This window comes from Ananas comosus, linkage group 25 (genome assembly GCF_001540865.1).
Source record: "Ananas comosus cultivar F153 linkage group 25, ASM154086v1, whole genome shotgun sequence".
Taxonomy (NCBI): Eukaryota; Viridiplantae; Streptophyta; class Magnoliopsida; order Poales; family Bromeliaceae; genus Ananas; species Ananas comosus.
In genome coordinates, this window is record NC_033645.1 from 3,236,052 (window position 1) to 3,256,296 (window position 20,245).

Here is a 20,245-nt window from a genome sequence, read left to right on the forward strand (position 1 = left end):
AGCCTCGTAAATTAATTTCTTTCTATTTCTTCAAAATGGTTTCTTTTTAGCCCTCCAAGTCGCCTTGTCAATCTCCGTTCAACTACGGATGGTTTCACCATCTCAAACACTTTACCACCTTCAACCAATGCCTCCTATGTTTCTCTTTCGCAAATATTACTTCTGAGGAGAGACAAAAATGCCAATTAGACAAAATATATGATAGAGCAGAGGTTATTAAGTTCTTTTTTTGATATATATATATATATATATATGTAAAAGAAAAAAAGAAAGAAAAAAATATTCTGCACGATTTTGAAACAATTGCAACAATGCTCTTTTCACGTCAGCATCTAACAAATACATAAATGTTGAGCCTTACGAATGCGGCTTATCGACTTCCCCCTCACACTGCAGTTCTCCGAATCCTCCTCTTTTAAATACAGTGCTTTCTACAACATCAGAAATGTGCAGTGTCACGTCCACGACGAAATTCTGCTTTGATATAATGCAGCTGCTGTATTCTCAGATCCTGTAGCATATATATTGAAGATCTTTAGCAGAAATTCCAAAAATTTTCACTAAACTAGCCTATCGCAAACTAAGTCAATACACCAACTAATGATGTCGTATACTGATACTGACGAATTAAGGAAGCAGGAGAACAAAGGGATAACATGGAAATGATAAGATTATGGCAGCTCAAGGTAAAAGAGTCCAAAAAATGATGCTACTAAAAACATTGAGAAAACAAACGTTCATCCAACTATTCTTGGCTTTAATTTCTAATTTCTTTTTATTACTTTGGGAAATAACATCTCAATACAGCATTAAGTATTTGTCAGCACCTCAACCTAGCATGCATATCTGTTTTTCGAATGAGCTCATATTAGGGAATGAATATGGGACTTGGAAAGAAAGGTTCCGGATTCATCATACTATGATTCTATATTTTTCTTATTTAAACAATTAAACATCAGATACAAAGTAGCAGCTCAGAAAAGGCACAAACATAACATGCTTACAAAGTCCGCAGCAGATACCGCGGTTCACTGATGCATCATACTATGATCGTCTTTGCAGTAAAAATATGGATAATATACAGCATCTCATTTTTGCAATATAAAAAATTTCATAATAGTTGGCCACAATTATTACGGCAACATAGGAGCTGTAAGATGACCTACTTTTCTGATGTATTCCATTCAAGCAGAGATTATGAGAAACCTAATGATTCGGATCACCACTTTGCACGACATTTAAACGATGTAATGGGTTTGTGCGACTGGTTCCAAAGACCACGAAATTAAGCAATTACTCTAGGGGCTTTTTACACCTTCAAATCAAAATTAGCATCCGTGATGAGCGATTTCATCTTCTATCCACCACCACCGAGCTTAATATGATATCGAGGGTTTTAAGCTATAGATGTCATGGCTCCAAAATAGAAAAAGAAGTGCAAAAAAAGAAAAGAAAAGAAAAGAAAAGAAAGGAAAGTAGTTGGAACGATCGAAAACCCTAAAAAACAAAAAACACAAAAACGAGGAAGGGGATCAAATCGTTTTGGGTTTAAAAACAAAACAAAGTTGGAAAGATAAAAAAATAGGGGAAAAAAAAATTTGGACCATTTCTCGCTTTGTGCGTGTCATCCTTGCGCAGGGGCCATGCTAATCTTCTCTGTATCGTTCCAATTTTATCGGATGTCTCCGAAGAGACAGTGGCTTAGCGAACTCATTCTATTAGAACAAATCTTTCGCTCCACATCTTTCGATATGGGACTAATTGAAACACTTGGGACCAAAAACTGTCCGTCCGATTCTCGTGGACGGTCAGAGATGAAGCGTCAGGCGACGCGCATCCTTTTGGTTGGGCTTTTGGTCTTATCGTCCGTGGTTCGAACCAGGAGGCGGTGTCTAGTACTCAAGTGCGCGTCCCACAAAATATGGGCCCACACTAGGCCTAAGAGTTCGTAGGCTGGGCTCAGTATTTGTGGTTTAGCCCTGCCGAAGAGTCCACGAGCACGAGAGAGAAAAGCTAGGGTTTAGCATCTCACTTCAATAAATTTAATGAAACCAAGGTTTTTGCGTCCAATATTGAAGAACGAAACATCCTTAAAAAAAAGTTCTCGAAACCGAGTCGAAGCAACACTATCAAACATCTTACAGTTCTCATTAAAGCGGGAGTAAAAGTTTCATCTCTATTCATTTATATCATTCAACAGTGCTCACTGAAGCGGAAGTAAAAGTTTCAGAGTTAAAAGCATCTATTCATTTATATCCTTCAACAGTACTCGCTGAAGAGGAAGCTAAAGCTTCAGAGCTAATGCTTTTATTTCTGAAAGCCCAAACGCTTGTTTAGCTCGATGCTGATACTAGTTTGCCAAATTTGAGATTTAAAGAACGCCAACATAGATCATCATTTCTTTTTCTCTTTCCGTGGAAAAACAACTAGAGAATGATTTCAAAGCAGCAAAATTAAGAATCTCACAACTAAGATGGTAATAACATTCAACATAATAACCAGATAATTAGTTATCACCGACCCAAGTATCTTAAAATGACTGGCTCTAAACAGAGATAATCCTTCATTGGACAAATCCTCAAAAATCAAGAAGTAACAACTCCCAGAACTGCCAAAATCCGAAATGAGAGGGGCAAGGCAAGGAAGGAACTAAATAGGAATGAGATAGGAGCAGGCCGATTAGTAGCCGCCTTTGAGATCATTAACCACATCGTAAGGGATTGGAGTGACGGTCTCCAAAGTGGCCCCCTCGACCATGAACCCGGGCTTGGGTCCCTCGGGCTGGCGCTTAGTGCTGATGACCTCACCTCGAGCCTTGGCTTCTGCCTTCAGTTGGTCGTTCTTCTTCTTCCTCAACTTGAAGTCCTCCGTGCAACGGGACGGCAGGACGTGCTCCACACGGACGTGAATCCTCTTCCGGATGATTCTGTTGCCGACCTGGTTACAGTAGTCGATGATAAATAGCCCATTCGAACAGGCGAATTACAAAACAATGACTACTTGTGGAATATTAGCAATTTACGTGAGTAAGGAGAGTCTTCTTAAAAGGATTACAAAATGCAAAAAAAGTACAAACACAGTGAGCTGAAGGAAAGAGGATCATCATATTCCACACTCAGCAACTATCTTAGTAGCAAAATGAGAAATAATAGGCAAGAGAGCAAATTACTAGGCATTTGATTTAAAAAGCATCACAAAGTGTTAGGAACTTTGTAAAAAAAAATACAAAAGCCAAAAGAGAACCGCTCAAGGATCTAAAAAAAGACCAATTCATAATATAATAGATATAGATATTAACATTTCCTCTGTTTTTTCCCCAATGTGGTTCGTCATCCGTTCATCAAGTGGACACGGTGGAAGCACTTGGAAGACCTCAGATGTCGAACCACACATGCATTGGAACTTGTAACCGAACTATTCTATCTAGCATGGACTTCATTTGATCAGAATGGATCTGAGTTAGTTACCGTAAAATTCACAGGATTGAAAGCCACAATGGATTTTTTTTTCCATTTAATTCTACCAAATAAAGTACTACTCGAAAACAATAAAAAAAACTCCAATAGTTATACGTCACAATTCTACAAGGGTCGAAAAATGGATTCCAGAAGACAGTTGCGCCAGATATTTCACCAATTCTTGTTTCATAAACCAAACGACGTAGATTCTTCTAAATTACGAGCCTAAGATGCCGGATGTATATCAACTAATGAAGTCCCTCAGATTTGAAACGAGCGACTGCTAAATCCAAAAACAATAGTATCCGATCATTTGGCTGGTAAATAGCCACGTTCTGAGTTCCAACAACTTTACATGATCAGAAACAAAGATACATTTGAATTTTGAAGCTGCAAAAGAGCCCATATAAACTGATACCATGTCTCTACACCAAGAAAAGATCAGTCATCAAAGCCTAACTTGTTATATGAATCCTACATACTTCATTACTAGTTGATTGATAGGCTCGTTTAACCACAAAAACCATTCTAACTTACCTTGCATTTTCTGTAATGTTTACCACTTTTTACCTTATGTTTTCTCTAATGTTTACCGCATTCTGACTCGTAAACAGCAGATCGAGGCACAAGAATCCTTACTGACAAAATTAAATGGTGTTAGTAGCAACGAATCTGTTCCCGTTTCGAGTTAATAGAAAATTCCCTACTCCAACTAAGATACTACGAATACTTGAGTTCTCCTCTCTCCACCTAATCCATGACAAAAACGTAGCACATAATGCCCAGCGAGTCCACCACCACTTCAACTTTTCAATTCTCGACTATTTACTCAACTTTAAACACACCAAAAAGGAAAAGATTTTATGAATCACAACAGCATCGGCATCACACATAAAGCGAGATCCAAAGAGCTATTGAACGAAATTGCAAGGGCACAACCCAAAAACACTAGAAATTAACTCAAATCAATGAAAAAGTAAATCAAATCAAATCAAATCAAATTACAAGGTAAGAACCGCTTCTAAACCGCGGTCTAAGCAAGCAAACACCGCAAACCGAATCAAATCGAGGAGAAGCAAAGGTTCATTCACCTGCTTGTTGATCTCGACGCCGATGGCGCGCTTGGTGACGTTCCACACGCGGCCGGTGCGTCCGTGGTAGAACTTGTGGGGCATGCCCTTGTGGACGGCGCCGTTCACCTTGACGTCGACGTAGTCCCCGATCTTGTACGTCCTCAGATACGTCGTGAGGGGGATGTACCCCTTCTTCCTGAAGGGCCGCGCGAAGAGGTCGCGCGTGCGCGAGCGGAGGCCGTGACCCGCGGGCATCTTCGCTGCGACGTCGGAGGAGCTGCGGCGGCGGAGGGGGAAGGACGGGGGAGGCGGAGGAGAGTGAGAGGGAGAAGCTAGGGTTTGGAGATGGGGTATTTATAGGAGGCCGATGCGGGGGTGGGCTTTAATGGTTCAATTCTAATTCTTATTGGGCTTTGAATTTTGGGCCCATATTGGGTATGTGGATTTGGCCCGGTTCGTGGTTTGGGCTCTCGCATCTGTATCCGAATGTGCAATTCTCTCCTATCGCAGTTGCACCACACATCGAATTTGATCCGGATAACGTTTGCACCTTCTCCGTAACCGACTTCGCGACTTCACTTCTCCCCGAACTGCTTCTGCTTCTGCTTCTGCTTCTGCTTCTGGATCGTCAGCAATTTTTTGACTTTTCCGAGAAGCTGTTCTGGTGTTTTCGAGTGTATTTATAAGCGGCGACGACGACGACATTAGAACACTATGCTCAAACCCAGTCTCATTTCGCTCCCTCTCCCTCTCCCCTCTCTCCGCCCCCGATTCCTCCCTTCTCCAAGGTACTCCCCCATCTCTCTCTCTCTCTCTCTCTCTCTCTCGCTTGCTCTGATAATTAGGCTTTATCCAGGGCGGAGATGTCCTCATCTGGAGCGGAAACCACTTCGTCGTCGCCTTCGATCTCCCCTCTCCCCGAGAATCGAGTCGTTGTATGTGTAACAAAACCCAAAATCGATGCTCTCCGTTCTAATCGAGCGATCTAATGAGAATTTCTCGTGATTTTTTTTTTTTTGTTTTTGTTTTTTGTGATCATCAGGTAGGATGCGGAGCGGTGTCGGTGGATTACCTGGCGACTGTGGCTTCGTTCCCCAAACCCGATGATAAGATCCGAAGCGTGAGCATGAAGGTATTTCTCACTTGTTTCTTGCTTCTCCTTAAATTTGGGCTGGATTTGTTAATGTAGAAGTCTTACTAATAATGGAGAGTAATTTGCTAGATTGTTTTTTGTTTTTTTTGTTTTTGTTTTTGTTTTTTTTGTTGGTACGTGTTAATTCACCAGAATTTGGTCCACAGCCATCTCACTAGATAATATTAGTCATGGATCTGAAACTATTCTAACCTTTTACTAAAATCTCAGTTAATATTGTGCCCTCATGATCTAGTTTTAGGGTATATATACAGAGCTTTTTTGTGTCATAATTGGTTGCATGATATCAACTAGAGAGTTTACATAAATCTCATCTGCGTTCCTTAACTCTTTTTCTCTTCTGTTTTCCATGCTTATAGTTATAGTGGTAGAAATTATCTTGATTCCCTTTTCTATTATAAGAACTCTTAGCAAGTTAATTCATATCTCGCAAGCATGTCAAAAATTTCTGAGCTCTGATTGCCTCTTTGGAGAATGCTTAAAAGAATACCATAGGTGATCCACCTTTTCTGCATTCTCCTTGTATTTATCTACGAAATTATGAATGATTCATCGTTTATCTGTATTCAAAGAAAATATAACCTTTGCATCTTTTGAGATGTTCACTTTCAATGTCATTGTCCTACGCTAACGTGCAGCTCTGTTTTGATAAATTAATAATTTCATTTATTTTATGTAAATACTTCTGAAAGTATTCTTAATAATCCTATCAAAATGTGATGTAGTTGATGTGGAGTGAATGGAATTTCATTATTGAACTGTTATTTTCACAGGTGGAAGGAGGGGGAAACACTGGGAATGCATTGACCTGTGCTGCCCGTTTGGGTTTGAAGCCTAAAATTATCTCTAAGGTTGAATAGTTGTCTAATTATCCATACTATCCCAGATTCTAGAGTAATGGAGATTTTATTCCATGTGAAAGCTTTTTTCTGTAAGCTACTGACTCTATTTGTCTACTTGATTTCTGTAGGTGGCTAATGATGCATCAGGAAGAAATATCCTTGCAGAACTTGAAGCTGATGGTGTAGATACTTCTCATATGGTGGTATATAGCATATGCTTCTTTTACCTTTCTTTGTGATAAGGATGTAAGCAGAACATTGTTTTTGTTTCTTTCCCTTGCTTCTTGTACTTCTACGGCAGTTTTTTGAGTGCTTTGAGAGCCTTTCTTCATGCTACTTTCATCTTAATTAATTCTTTTATTAACTTGAATAAAATATTTTAGCTAGGTCTCACAAGTTAATGATCTCTTGAAGGAAGTATATGTGCTCTTCTCATATAGGGCATTCTTTTTTCAGGTATCAGAGCAGGGAATTTCATCATTTACTTATGTAATAGTTGACAACCAGACGTAAGAACTTTTCTCATGTTTCATGTTTTTCAAGCTTTGTGATGTTATATTTTAATGTGTTTTCAGCTTGATGATGTTTTACAACTTAGTTTGGTTGGTTATGAGCAAAATAGAGTAATTTCTTAGCCTATGAATCAGTCGGATACTCGGATTGGTTTGGTGCTGATGCTAAGGGTCCAATAGAATTATAGAAATTTGATTATTTTGTTAGTAGTGTACGTCCTGTAGGCTATTGTTGCCTTCATGCTCGTATAATAGCCTAGAAGATAATATTACAACTTTCTTTTGGAGTTGATAAATTGTTTTCTCTCAAGATTTTCAACATTTCATAGTGATTTGTGTTCAAGAAGATCATTCTTTACCAGCCATTGTTATTTTCCTGATACTTTTTGCTTCTGCTGGGTTCGTTCTCCTGCCCAGTTGCTGCTTAATGAAGGTATACACTATAAATTAGTAGATTCCTTTGTAGTTCTTTCAACGTGCTACCATTGTTAAGTGTACGAAGTCCTTGCTTATTTACCAGTATCAAAACTTTTCAGCAGATTCAGGAGGAGAAGTTATAAAGTTTGTAATAGCAGCTGCTGCTTGTATTGCAGGAAAACTCGCACGTGTATAAATACACCTGGTTACCCTCCTATGGTGCCAGAAGAGCTTTCCCAGACTAGCTTGTTTTCTGCTTTAGATGATGCAAGCCTTGTCTACTTTGATGTTAGATTGCATGAGACTGCTTTAGTTGTTGCAGAAGAGGTAATTATGATAAACTCTTTATGCAGTTTTCTTGATGCCTCATTTTGTGTCGGCCGACTAGTTGACTATTTAAGTAGATAAAAGGAGCATGTAATTATGATTATTAAACTACCCATTGTTGGCACAAGTAAGCACAATATTACGCTTACTGTTGTTCTAAATCCAGTTTATTAGAAAATTAAAACTAACACCTACTCTCTACTGCTGATGGCTGTTTATGCCACTAATGTTAATCTTTTTTCATTGGTAAACATCGAGTGTTTCACGTTCTTGTGTTGTTGCTGAGATTTCTTTCTTTTAAACTGCGTAGCTTCTTTTCTTAAGTTTGACAATCTTAAGAAACTTAATTTCTTGATAATTTGAAAATGATGTTTTGCTAATTTGACATGTAAATTGAGTTCCTTGTTTTTCTGAATCTGGCATGACAAAATTAAGAACAGTTCATGCATGCCTTTGTGCTGAAACATCTGAGTGCTCAAGTACTTTGTGTAGTACCTTAGCAAATTTTGTCATGTCTTCTTGATTGGCACTCATATGCCTTTGCTGGCGATCTCTGTCATTTTTATGTTCTTTTCATTTCCTTTTTCATTTATACAAATGTGAATGACCAACAACACTTGTGGAAACTTTCAGTGCAGGCAAGTCGAAGGAAAATTCCTATTTTAGTTGATGCAGAAAGAAAGAGGGAGGGTTTGGATGATCTTCTTAATCTGGCATCTTATGTTGTATGCTCGGAGAAATTTCCTCAGGCAAGCAGATCATTTGTAGACAAATTTCAATGGTTACCCCTGCCCATTTCCGCTTAGTTACTAAGATCTTTAATTTAGTTTCACTAAGTTCTTTTTATGCTCCAAGTATTTTATTTGTACTATCATACAGGCTTGGACATCTGCCCAATCTACTCCCAGTGCTTTAGTTTCCTTGCTTCTTAGATTGCCTAATATCAAATTTGTTATCATCACCCTTGGAGAGAAAGGTTGCATAATGTTCGAGAGAAGCATAATTGGTGAGTAACACCGTGATGCTCTGCAGATATATTAAAATTTTCATTTTCACAATGAAATAGTTAGTTCTTATGGAATTTTACGTTAAACTTAGAACTTGTAATGAAGTAATGAAGCTTAACAGATGCTTCTGAGAAGGAGGAAACAGATGTGGAGAGTTTATTAGAATCATTAAAGCAAAGAGTTGATGGTAATGTGACCACTCCAACATGCATTTCTTCTAAGGTACTCTTTTGCCAGACAACTACTTTTCACACGTCTTTTTAAAAAATAGGGTAACCTAGATTAGCTTATGGCAGTGCCTCTTATTAGCTGCATGTCGAATTGTAATGTGATAATCTTCATGAGCTGTTGCCTCAAGTTTGTGGTCCTTAGGAGCTGATTCCAAACTGATCACTCGTGAGACTTATTCTCAGCTTGTCCAAGTCTATGGACCATGAGACTTTTAAAGGCCCAATGGAGATAAAGTCATAATACATATATGCTATGTTCCAAAACCTGAAAAACTAGTATATGATGTGGCTTCGATGTGACTTTGTTTAATCTATGCATCTGACACACATAGATATGTCAGGAAACAGATTTAGTGTTAACTTGGCCATTTAGATTCCCATTCCATGCCTTCTTTATTATCAGACAAATTGATGTTTGTTTCTGCCTCCTTAGTCGGATTTGAGGATCTCTGCGGATGGAATAGGTGCAGTCAGTGGGAGGCTACTTATAGGGACAGCAGAAGTGATACCTCCTTCAGAGCTTATTGACACCACAGGTGCTGGAGATGCATTCATTGGAGCTGTTCTCTATTGTAAGTGGAAAATATTCTTTTCCTTCTCTTTTTTTTTCTTGGTTGTTAGTTTGTTTACATCCTGCAACTGACTGTAAACCATGCATCCATCCATTTCATGTAATCTGTGTGAACCTGATTTTTTTTTTTTATTTTGGGTTGGAATTTGTGTTTAAATTATTTATGAAAATTGATCTTCTGTTTTCTGTCTAATTTTCTTTCTAAATAAAGGCAAAAGGGGGAAATGGTCTTGGTAACTATCAACAAATCTTGTTTGTACAGGCAAATGAGTCTTCTGAGTATTAACCCCCTCTCAATATGCAGCACGCTAGCATTTACTAAAATCTCAAAGACCATGTACTCATGAATATTTCTGGTTTTTTTTTTTACTATTTTTAATCCTGTAGGTTACAGTTTGCTGTGCTATTAGGTAATGAGTCATGTACTCAAAATAATTGTCTTTTCTTTTGTTAGCTCTATGCGCTGGCTTTCCCCCGGAGAAGATGCTACCTTTTGCCTCACAAGTGGTATGCTACTTCATCTACTGCTTTACTTTTTCTGCTACAATTTGTACCAAGTCTCCTACAAGAAGCCTAGCTTACACAACAAATAGTGTTTAATGCTTGTTTGGCTGTCTTATGCAAAAGTAGAAGTGTTTTTCTACCTGAGTAGCATCAGATGAGAGCGTTTCCGGCGGTCAGCAGGAGTTCTACTGTGAAGCTTCAGCTTATGTTCATGGCCTAATGTTGTTGGACTTCTTTTAAGAAACAAAGCTATTGTACCAGTCTTTCACTCGACTCTTATGAGCACCACTCTAACTGGTTTTTTGCTCGACCGTTGCAGGCTGCTGCAGGATGCCGGGCTCTGGGTGCTCGGAGTGGTTTACCATGGCGATCAGACCCACGGTTGGCTCAATTCTGGCTGTAGATTCGCCACGGAAGTATCATATTTGGAGTACGTCGCCTACATTCGCGTGTCACTCCTGTACTCCCGTGGTTTGAGAACTAGAATAATGATTTTACGGGATGGGGAAGTACACAAACCAGCCTTTTTTCGTCCCTGCATGGGAAGTTATCAGCACCTCGTTGTCTTTATCTATTATCACTCGAACTAACATCAACTCTGCAGTATTTGAGGACTTAAATTTCACTTCTTTATTTTACCACTACTTAAAACTCTGAGATTTTTACCAAACTGTTATTTCACTAAAATGGATGGGTATGTTTCATCAATTCAACATCTAAACGTCTATTCTAAAGCTCGCTATGGTGATAAAAAAGTAGTGGTTAATCAGATCAGTAACTCAAATAATATATATATATATATATGAAATTTGATTATTTTATTTTTATAAGTATAGATTTTTTTGTACTCATAAAGTTTTGATAGTTGAAGTACAAAAAAAATTACGTATATATTTCATTAAATACAATCAAAACTAATATAGTAGCTTATTTACATGTGTTTTTCATCAGACCATCAGAATTCACTCCTAAATTTCATACCTACTTGAATAATAAAATATTGATTTTAAAACNGTGATTTAAAGTGTATCAATTTAGTGTCATATGATTTTATTTTTATCTTTTTATTGTTTATTCTACTAATTTTTTTGTTAAATCAGTGAGAAAGTTAAAACTAAAAGATACTAAAGTAAATATTTGATAAACCTAGGTAGGTGTCTGAAGCTTTTTGTATACGATTTTACGAAATATTAACAAAAAAGCTGATAAAAATATAAAAATGAAACCACAAAACACTAACTAGATACACTTTTTAAACCACAGGGCACTAAAGTTAGAGACTGCGAAACCACGGAAGTGACATTTGAAATTTACCCTTATATTTATAATAATTTTTAGGACTAATTTCATATAGGTCCTTGCAAATATAGTGAATTATAAATATATTCCTACAAAGTTCAACTTTCATATGTTGTTACTATGAAAGTTCTAATGTTTTTAAATATGTCCCTTCAGTTTGTTACCGTTAAAACACTATTTATTTTATAAATAAAATGACTTTTTTGCTATCACAAATATATTCCTCCAAAAGTCGCAACTATTAATAAAAAAGGGGTAAAAAGATTAATTCATCTCATTAACTATCTAGGGTTAAGTATTTTATCTGTGGTTAAGTAATTTTTTCTAACGGATCTTAACGGCGGGGACATATTTGAAAACATCAGGACTTTTGTATAGACAATATATGAAAGTTAAACTTGTAGGGATATATTTATAATTCATTATATTTGTAGGGACTTATGTAAATTTAACCCTAATTTTTATTAATATATATATATATATATATATATTGTCGGTGATTGAGAGAAAAGGTGGCATGAATAGCGCATCCATCTTCTTGCCCTTGAGAAGCGACAGCACAGCAATAAAGAATATCACCAAACTACTAGTAAACAAAGAAATAAAGCTCAGGCAAAAAAAAACCAGTCATTCCTCCCACCAAACAACAGTCGGAAATGAATTCTAGTATCAACTTCGGCATCTCAAATAAACAACTCCAAGTGCAAACTAGAACACAAATAAACTGACAAATTGCCATGCTGAGAACGACAAAATTTAGAAAATCCGCAACTAAACAAAGTACTCAGACTCTCTCCTTACATGAAGAGATTAGGGCGGGAGGCCTTGTAGGTTGTCTTGAGCTTCCTGGTAGGCGGCCGCACCTTCCTAAAGACGAGAGGGAACTTGATCTTCGAATCGTGGAACTGCTTGGTGCTCTCGCGCTTGCAGAGCTTGGCAGGGACGGTGGCGGTCTTGATGATCTGGATGCAGTGGAACCTCACACGGTGGCGGGATGCCATCTCATTGTACATCTGCTCCACGGCCCCATTAAGAGTGGTGTCTCTGTACTCCTTGTACATGTTGTGGTATCCCGTCCTGCTCTGGTACCTCAGCCATATGCCATAGTTCTTGATCTTTGTTGGGTTCCTCTCGAATATCTTGACCATAAATTTAGTCCAAGTCAGATGCGTTAATATAAAGTAAAATCGTATAGGCGCAGTGTGAACTATAACACATTTTTACAATGGACACCTGAGCTAAAAATGATGATCTTGAGTACCCAGCTTTCCAGTTTGCTTGATTTTCCTACCTCTCCATCAGAGCTTAACATAACTTTCTTACCAAAATATTCTGTCACTCAATGCGTACTCCTTACATTTACAGAAAATCCTATAACTTTCTCAATGGATGCTGTTAAGTTCTAATGAGACTCTAGTTCTACATAAGCATTTTGAGAGGTTCAGCAGTACAATATAAATAAAAAAAATAAAATAAGGCCGAGTACCTTATTTGAAGGGTCTGCACAATTTTATCTTTATAAAAATGAACTTGCGCAAAAGTGAAGCAAGGTAACTAGTATATTCACCAAAAGAAGAACATACAGCAATTGGAAATTTTATAGCTAAGTAGCAAATACACGATCAGCAAAAGTATTTTCATATATTCCAATTACAGAATGTAGGGGACTAGTAATGTGCATTTTTATCCGTTTTGCAAACATAGACAACATGAAAAAAATACAGTAGAAAAACAACAGTATGAAACCCTGGCAAACGTGCAACTATTCCTCAGGCTAACTCTATTAAACAAGTCATTTATTAAAACATAAGAATAACATTGGCAAGAAGTCATCAGAATGGAGCTCTTCAAGGTAAGCTTTCAGAATTGTTGTCAATTCATCAGAACAGAAGAGATACATGCAACCAAGAGTATGGACCAAAGAGGGCATGATCAAAAAGGAAATAGTAGTCCAGCACTAACCCATTTTCTCTATAACCAATCACTAAAATTGCTTGTATTATTCCAATACATAACCAACACTACCATTCATTAATTTCAGATATCTGATAAGCAAATCAACATAAAGTAAAACTTCGACTACACTACACTACTGGCATAGGATAAGAACCCATTAATCAACAGCTATATACAGCAAACACACAACATATTCCAACAGATCACGACCTCATAATCCAAAAACCTAATCACAAGTAGCATGGGGGAGAGTGAGAAACACATACCTCATTGATGGCGAGCACTTGCCCATTACTTTTCTTCACTTTCTTCAACTTTCGTAAGAAATACCTACCATAAATTTTTTTAAAAAGAAAACATATTAGTTACAAAAACTGAGGCTAGTGCTTCTAAATAAACAAAACAAAATTACAATGAAAAATAAAACAAAATAGCAAAAAAAGGATTTACCAAAACTTTGATTTCGCTCTAACTTCATTAGTCGCCCACAGCTTCATGCGGAAGATCTTCGGGTGCTCATCCGATTCTGTGGGAAGCGCTCTTCCCACCACCTGATACTGATGAAACTGTACCAAAAAAAGCATAAACAAAACAATTCGAATAAAAAAACAAACGCCACCTAGATCACAAACCACCGATCAATTCAAACGAATTAAATCGAAAACAAATCCAAGTAAATAAGATCTCCTGATTATTAGAGATCACGAATACGAAGGAGAACAGAGATTTGGGGGAGAGTGTTAACCCTAAAGTTCCCCATGGATGATCTTTGTGTCGACCACCTCCGCCGCGATTCGAAGCTCCTCTCCTCGGTGGGAGAGAAAATCGGGTTTATATATGTATATATATATATATATATATGCTCGCAAACCCTAGTTCTCGGAGCTCTTCTTATGGTCCTCGATTTGGGAGGAATTACGAATTGACCCCCGGGGGTCGAACCTTGTCGGGACCAGAGTCGGGTTTTTTTGTAGTTATTAGTGGGTTTGGGTTTAAACCCGAATGTTCCGAGCCCAACTCGATCAATGCGCTGGGTTTGGCCCAATCCCGGGCATCAGAGACGCCAACAAATTCAACGGCTCGGATGGGCTTAAGATTTAGCACTCTTGTGTGCTTAGAGTGATAAGAAAATAACAAATGGCATTCAATTGATTTCAGTCGAATTTAATTAAAACAAATATTTTTATTCTGAATAAGTTAGAATTCGATTGAACGCTATTTCATTATATGAAAAAATTAGCATTCTAAGAGCAACAGGGCTTTGGGATTACACTATGTTATAAGTCAATGTCAAAAGCTTCATAAATAATTCAAAAAACCACACTTTCAAATTACACTATGATCTAAGATGGTCCCCAGTGAAGCAGTTGGTGCCAAATGAGAAAAATGAAAAAACTACAGATCAAAGAAAAATGAAAAACATTCCAAACTACAGTATAAAATTTGCAAGAAATGCCATTCACTCTTGTTCCAACAAAAAGGAAAAATCACTTGCTACCCAGCACGTTGGCTACTTAAAAAATTCCTCAAGGCTATATTGCAGACCAGTTTTCGCCGGTCTTAAAACCCTTGATGGAGAAATACTTAGAAACGTTTTTAAAAGATGGTAAGTCGAAATAACAGATATCCAAACAAACAACAGGATTGCTGCTTACTACAACAAAATGATTGAAAACAAGTTGAGGCCCCTGACATTTCGTCAAAAACACCACATAGCCCAAGGAAGCAAAAGGATCATAAATTGACATTGCACGCTACTACTTTCCTTCACGTATTTGACTCCTAGATGAGAAATGAAAGATAAAAACTCTATGCATCCAAAGCAAGAACACAGCGGAGGCAACCCCCTTCATGCATCAGATCAAAAGCCTTGTTGATCTCTGCTAGAGTCATCGTGTGGGTAATGTACTCATCGACCTTGATCTCCTGCAGGAACAACAGTTTTTAGTAACAGTTTCTTGTGGGGGGTATGTCCGCAATATAAATCCATAATAGGAATGTGAAAGATGCGTATACCTTGTTCATGTACTTGTCGACAAGCCACGGGACCTGAGAGCGGCTCTTGAAGCCGCCAAAAGCAGTTCCCTTCCATACACGGCCAGTGACAAGCTGGAAAGGCCGAGTGGAGATCTCCTGGCCAGAGGCTGCTACACCCACAATGACCGAGGTACCCCAGCCCTAAAATTTCGGATATAGTAAAGAGAAAGGTTAGAGCAAGGCCATTTTGCATATAATATTCTATCTTTTAACGTTCTGTGATTCAAGTATGCCTTTTCCATTTTCACAGGTAAAGCCACTCGTCAAGCTCTCTGGTCATAAACTGATCATAAACTTGCAAAAAACTATAAACTTAAGAAATTGTTGGGACATCGGACATGAATGGTTTTCTTGTGCGGTAATTTTGAAAATATTACTGATAATACAAAAGGAGTTTCCCTGGTCGAGTAACTTTAGTCCCTAACTTGGCCAAGCATGAGTAAGAATGGCTGAAAACACTGCAAGGAATATCTTACCTTGTGGCAACATTCTAAGGCAGCTCTCATAACAGAAACATTTCCGATGCATTCAAAGCTGTAATCGACACCACCATCAGTGAGGTCCACGATGACTTGCTGTATCGGCTTGTCGTGGTCCTTTGGGTTCACAAATTCGGTCACTCCAAAATTTTTTGCTGCAGTTATTACACACTAAAAATATAAAAAAGGAGGCAGAAATCTTCCATAAGATTGCAAAAAACGTAAAGATTTGACAAGTTTTTCTGCTTATTAAGTTTTCAAGAGCTTGAGAAACTGCTTAATACTACTGCTGGAACAACAATTGAAACACAAAACTAGCATTTGCCAGAAGATGGCGAAATGTCAGCACGTTTGACTAAGATGAGATTTAGAACAGTTAAAAGAATTATTCAATTTTTTGCTGTATCTGAGGAGTACCTGTATCAAATTTTTTGCTGTCAATGTCTATTCCAATAATACGAGAAGCGCCAGCCGCTTTAGCTCCTTCTGCAACCTGTGAAGAACATCTTGCGTATTATCGGAGACGCTCAGGCTTATAAGAAATAACGCAGCTACACAATGTTTAATAGGCAACTTACTGCAAGCCCAACAGTTCCCAGCCCAAAAACTGCAACAGTGGAACCTGCTTCCACCTTCGCTGCATTCCACACTGCTCCAAGGCCTAATAATAACAGTAATATAGAAGATCAACAAACCAGGAAACAGAGCTTTACAATCCATTAAATCAGATATTAATTAAATCTGTTGGTCCAAAAATTCATCATTTGATATTTATGTGAAATACATCCTCGGTGGCAATAAGATATTTACCGACTCAAAAACCTCTAATGTTGGTTCAGGCACAGCTTTTGCTTTTGAGAGCCAAAACATCGTGTTTGATCTCCAACATGAGTTAAAAGTGCAAAACATACTCACAATCAGTTCATAAAAGCAAAATATTCTTCAAATGAGTCTTCAAAACTTATCTGTTTCAAGATTGAGAATATGAATCATGGCCTTTGATGAATAAGAGCCAAATAACATAACTTGGCAGAACTAATCCTGAACTACAGTAAAACTCAGCCATTGAACAAAAACCAAACTAAGGAACCATGCATAACAGTACACGGAATCTACCTGTAGGAACGCCACAACCAAGCAAGCATACTTTCTCGAGAGGAGCCTGAGGATTAATTTTCGCAACACTCACGTCATGTACAACAGTGTATTGGCTGAAGGTCGACGTTCCCATGAAATGATAGATGGGTTTCCCTTTAATGGAAAACCTGCTCTTCCGGTCATTCATCATAACACCGACACCAGTTGCTGCGCGAACTTTACCGCACAGATTTGTCTTCCCCGATTTACAGAACTTGCACTCCCTGCACTCCGCCTGGTAGCAAGGTATAACATGGTCTCCAGGCTGAACCTCAGTTACGCCTTCACCAACGCTTTCAACAATCCTGTGAATCGAATGCGGTTAAACAATCACCCAACTCGATGTATGAGCTATCACTGCGCAAGAATGATGTGAAATTGTGCGTACCCAGCAGCCTCGTGACCAAGAATGCACGGGAAAAGGCCTTCGGGATCCTGCAATGGCAACAAATTTTACACTTGAAGTCTCTAAACACAGAATTTTAATCACGAGTGGTCGGAAAGAGAAACGGCAAGGCAATTTACTTCGTTTTTGCTATTTAGACAACAATGAACAAATAAATTCGTGTATACAAACGATTTTTATGTTCGTTATAGCTCATAATGTTGTTTACAGGTTCGTTCCTAACTAATAGACATATTCGAAAACCAACTTAACTGCTAGATCAAATAAAAAATTATAGTATCAAATAGAAGAAGGCATGGAAATTTACTAGCAAAGAAACAATTAGGATAACTTAGAAGAAAAAACAAACCAAACTAAAACCGATCACTCATTTAAAGGTGTAGAAGTATGGAAACAGCTACATAGATTCCAAACTAAGAACATCAACACAAATCAAACATTAGCTCACTAAAAAAAAAAAGAAAAAAAAAACTAATAAGAGAGGAGGAGATCGATCGAACCTTGCCGCTCCAGGTGTAGGCGTCGGTGTGGCAAAGCGCCGTGTAGAGGATCTTAATCCTCACCTCCCCGGCCTGCGGCGGCGCAACCTCCACATCCTCGATCACCAGCGGCTTGTTCGCCTCATACGCCACCGCAGCTTTAAAATTGAAAAACATCAAAAATCAGCAAAAAAAAATCGCAGTAAATTACGGAAAATAGAAAGAAATCTATGTACTATTCTTCTTCTTCTTCTTCTTCGTCGCTCTCTTAGGGTTTTACCTTTGCAAATAATGACCTGACCCTGCGTTACCATTGGAGAGGGAAGAGGCGAGAAACCCTTTTCGATCAGATTTTGATACTTCAAATTGTACACGACAAGGGTTGGGAGAGAGAGAGAGAGAGAGAGAGAGGATATGGACAGGAGCGGAGGGGGGAAGTGTGCGTGCGTGTGTGTGGGGATATGATCACACTCCGGTGAACGGTGAGTGAATCTGATGATTTTCTTTTATAAATAATCTTATCTATTTTTATAATTATAAAAATATTTTTTTTAAAAAAATAATTATAAAAATAAATTTTTAAATGTGGTGAATAATTCACCGTATTTATAACTCCTCATTAAAAATAAAAAAAATAAAAATGGTGAACTATTTATTGCTTTTATCATCGTAAAAATATAAAAGAAATAAGAAAAAGAAAAAAAGCGATGAAGTATTCATTATTTTTACATAACTATATTTATAAATAGGCTAAATTACAGAAAACCCCCCTATAATAACCCGCTTTTTCACTTTCCCCCCCTGGCATTTAAAAACCTACACTTTGCCCCCTGTAAAATGAAAAATGTGCACTTCACCCCCTGCCGTTAGGGTTCCGTCAGGGTTCCGTTATAAAATAATTTTTTATGCCAAAAATACCCCTCCGCCATTGCTGCCGCCGCCTCCCCGCCCCGCATTATGCTCCCGTGGCCGTAATTTGCAGTGCCGGAGGTGAGCACGTCGCTCCGCGCGACGGGCCTCAGCGGCGCCACGCCGGGTTTCGCCCGGCCTCAGCTGCGCCGCGCCGTGCCGTGCTCGTCGTGGAGGCCGCGGTGGGGATGATCGGGACGAAGCCCGTGCGGCGGTGCCTGGATTTGGAAGCGGCGGCGCCGGCGGAGTTGTGAGCGGCCTTCCTGCTCGACCCGAAGAGAAACTCGCCGGAGTGAGTTTGGCGCCCCGCGAGGTCGGCGGAGGAGAGTGAGGAGAGAAGGTGGGGAAGAAGACAACAATGGCGAGGGGCAAAATGGTCATTTTACACACCGTAACCCCCCTGTGAATATTTTTCATTTTACAGGGGGGCAAAGTGTAGGTTTTTAAATGTCAGGGGGGAAAGTGAATAAGCGGGTTATTATAGGGGGGTTTTCTGTAATTTAGCCTTATAAATAAAAGGAAAAACTTCAAAAACCCCCTCTGTGGTTCTACACTTTTTCATTTTAGTACCCTGTGGTTTAAAGTGTATAAAGTTAGTACCCTGTGGTTTCTCACTTTATCACTTTAGTACCCTATAGTTTAAAGTGTATCAAGTTAGTACCCTATGGTTTTGCACTTTATCACTTTAGTACCCTGTGGTTTCACACTTTATCACTTTAGTACCCTATAGTTTAAAAAACCACAGGGTACTAATTTGATACAAAATCAAAACCACAGGGTACTAAAGTGATAAAATGCAAAACCACAGGGTACTAACTTGATATACTTTAAACCACAGGGTACTAAAGTGATAAAGTGAGAAACCATAATGTACAAACTTGATACATTTTAAACCACAGGGTACTAAAGTGAAAAAAATTGAGACCACAAGGGGGATTTTTTAAGTTTTCCCTAAATAAAAATTAAAAAAATCTGTTTTTAAATAAAATTTTAGAAGAAAACTATTGCATAAAAAACCCGGATGTGATAGCTAGTAAGCGGATAACATTTGCGCTCGTACTTCGCTGGGCCCGAGAATCGGTTGGAACATTACGGGAAATGATTGCGTGCGCTTGGTGCATTCGTACGCCTGCGCACCGATCGTCTATTAACCCTCCATCTGATCAGCAGTTCAATCCTTACCGTTGCCTTATCTGAGTGTGGTATTGGACGGTAACGATTCAATTCTGAGATGTTTTGAACGGTGATGACGAGCATGCACCAAGCGTAGGTAAGTAATATAAATATCATGTGCCTGCCACGTCCCGCGTTTCAATTTTTTTTTTTTTTTTTTTTTTTTTGGAAAACTTCAAATATCCTGATGGTTTCATTTTTTCACCCTGTGGTTTCACTTTTTCTCACTTTAGTATTCTGTGATTTTATAGTTTCATTTTTTTCACCTTATGGTTT

General features: G+C 38.4%; 4 protein-coding genes and 1 long non-coding RNA gene across 5 annotated transcripts; 1 reads left to right on the top strand and 4 right to left on the bottom strand.

Annotated features, from left to right (window-relative positions):
- Positions 172-1,753, bottom strand: LOC109703558. The gene is made up of 2 exons (XR_002213984.1): positions 1,605-1,753; positions 172-511 (listed from the first exon to the last, which is right to left on the bottom strand). It is a non-coding gene; the product is annotated as an uncharacterized LOC109703558 (long non-coding RNA).
- Positions 2,435-4,870, bottom strand: LOC109703557 (60S ribosomal protein L21-1). Its single transcript, XM_020224210.1, has 2 exons — positions 4,550-4,870; positions 2,435-2,937 (listed from the first exon to the last, which is right to left on the bottom strand). The coding sequence occupies exons 1-2, from the start codon at positions 4,784-4,786 to the stop codon at positions 2,680-2,682; spliced, it is 495 nt and encodes a 164-aa protein (XP_020079799.1). The 5' UTR covers positions 4,787-4,870; the 3' UTR covers positions 2,435-2,679.
- On the top strand, positions 5,075-10,745 carry LOC109703556 (ribokinase). The gene is made up of 13 exons (XM_020224209.1): positions 5,075-5,319; positions 5,388-5,466; positions 5,574-5,663; positions 6,458-6,535; positions 6,655-6,729; positions 6,983-7,035; positions 7,632-7,782; positions 8,421-8,531; positions 8,662-8,788; positions 8,911-9,011; positions 9,453-9,591; positions 10,045-10,097; positions 10,414-10,745. The coding sequence occupies exons 1-13, from the start codon at positions 5,246-5,248 to the stop codon at positions 10,495-10,497; spliced, it is 1,215 nt and encodes a 404-aa protein (XP_020079798.1). The 5' UTR covers positions 5,075-5,245; the 3' UTR covers positions 10,498-10,745.
- LOC109703644 (60S ribosomal protein L18a-2) lies at positions 12,024-14,224 on the bottom strand. The gene is made up of 4 exons (XM_020224346.1): positions 14,095-14,224; positions 13,800-13,915; positions 13,616-13,679; positions 12,024-12,532 (listed from the first exon to the last, which is right to left on the bottom strand). The coding sequence occupies exons 1-4, from the start codon at positions 14,107-14,109 to the stop codon at positions 12,191-12,193; spliced, it is 537 nt and encodes a 178-aa protein (XP_020079935.1). The 5' UTR covers positions 14,110-14,224; the 3' UTR covers positions 12,024-12,190.
- LOC109729052 (alcohol dehydrogenase class-3) lies at positions 14,780-18,298 on the bottom strand. The gene is made up of 9 exons (XM_020259685.1): positions 18,168-18,298; positions 17,909-18,045; positions 17,391-17,437; positions 16,982-17,307; positions 16,444-16,526; positions 16,283-16,358; positions 15,863-16,020; positions 15,366-15,527; positions 14,780-15,275 (listed from the first exon to the last, which is right to left on the bottom strand). The coding sequence occupies exons 1-9, from the start codon at positions 18,199-18,201 to the stop codon at positions 15,159-15,161; spliced, it is 1,140 nt and encodes a 379-aa protein (XP_020115274.1). The 5' UTR covers positions 18,202-18,298; the 3' UTR covers positions 14,780-15,158.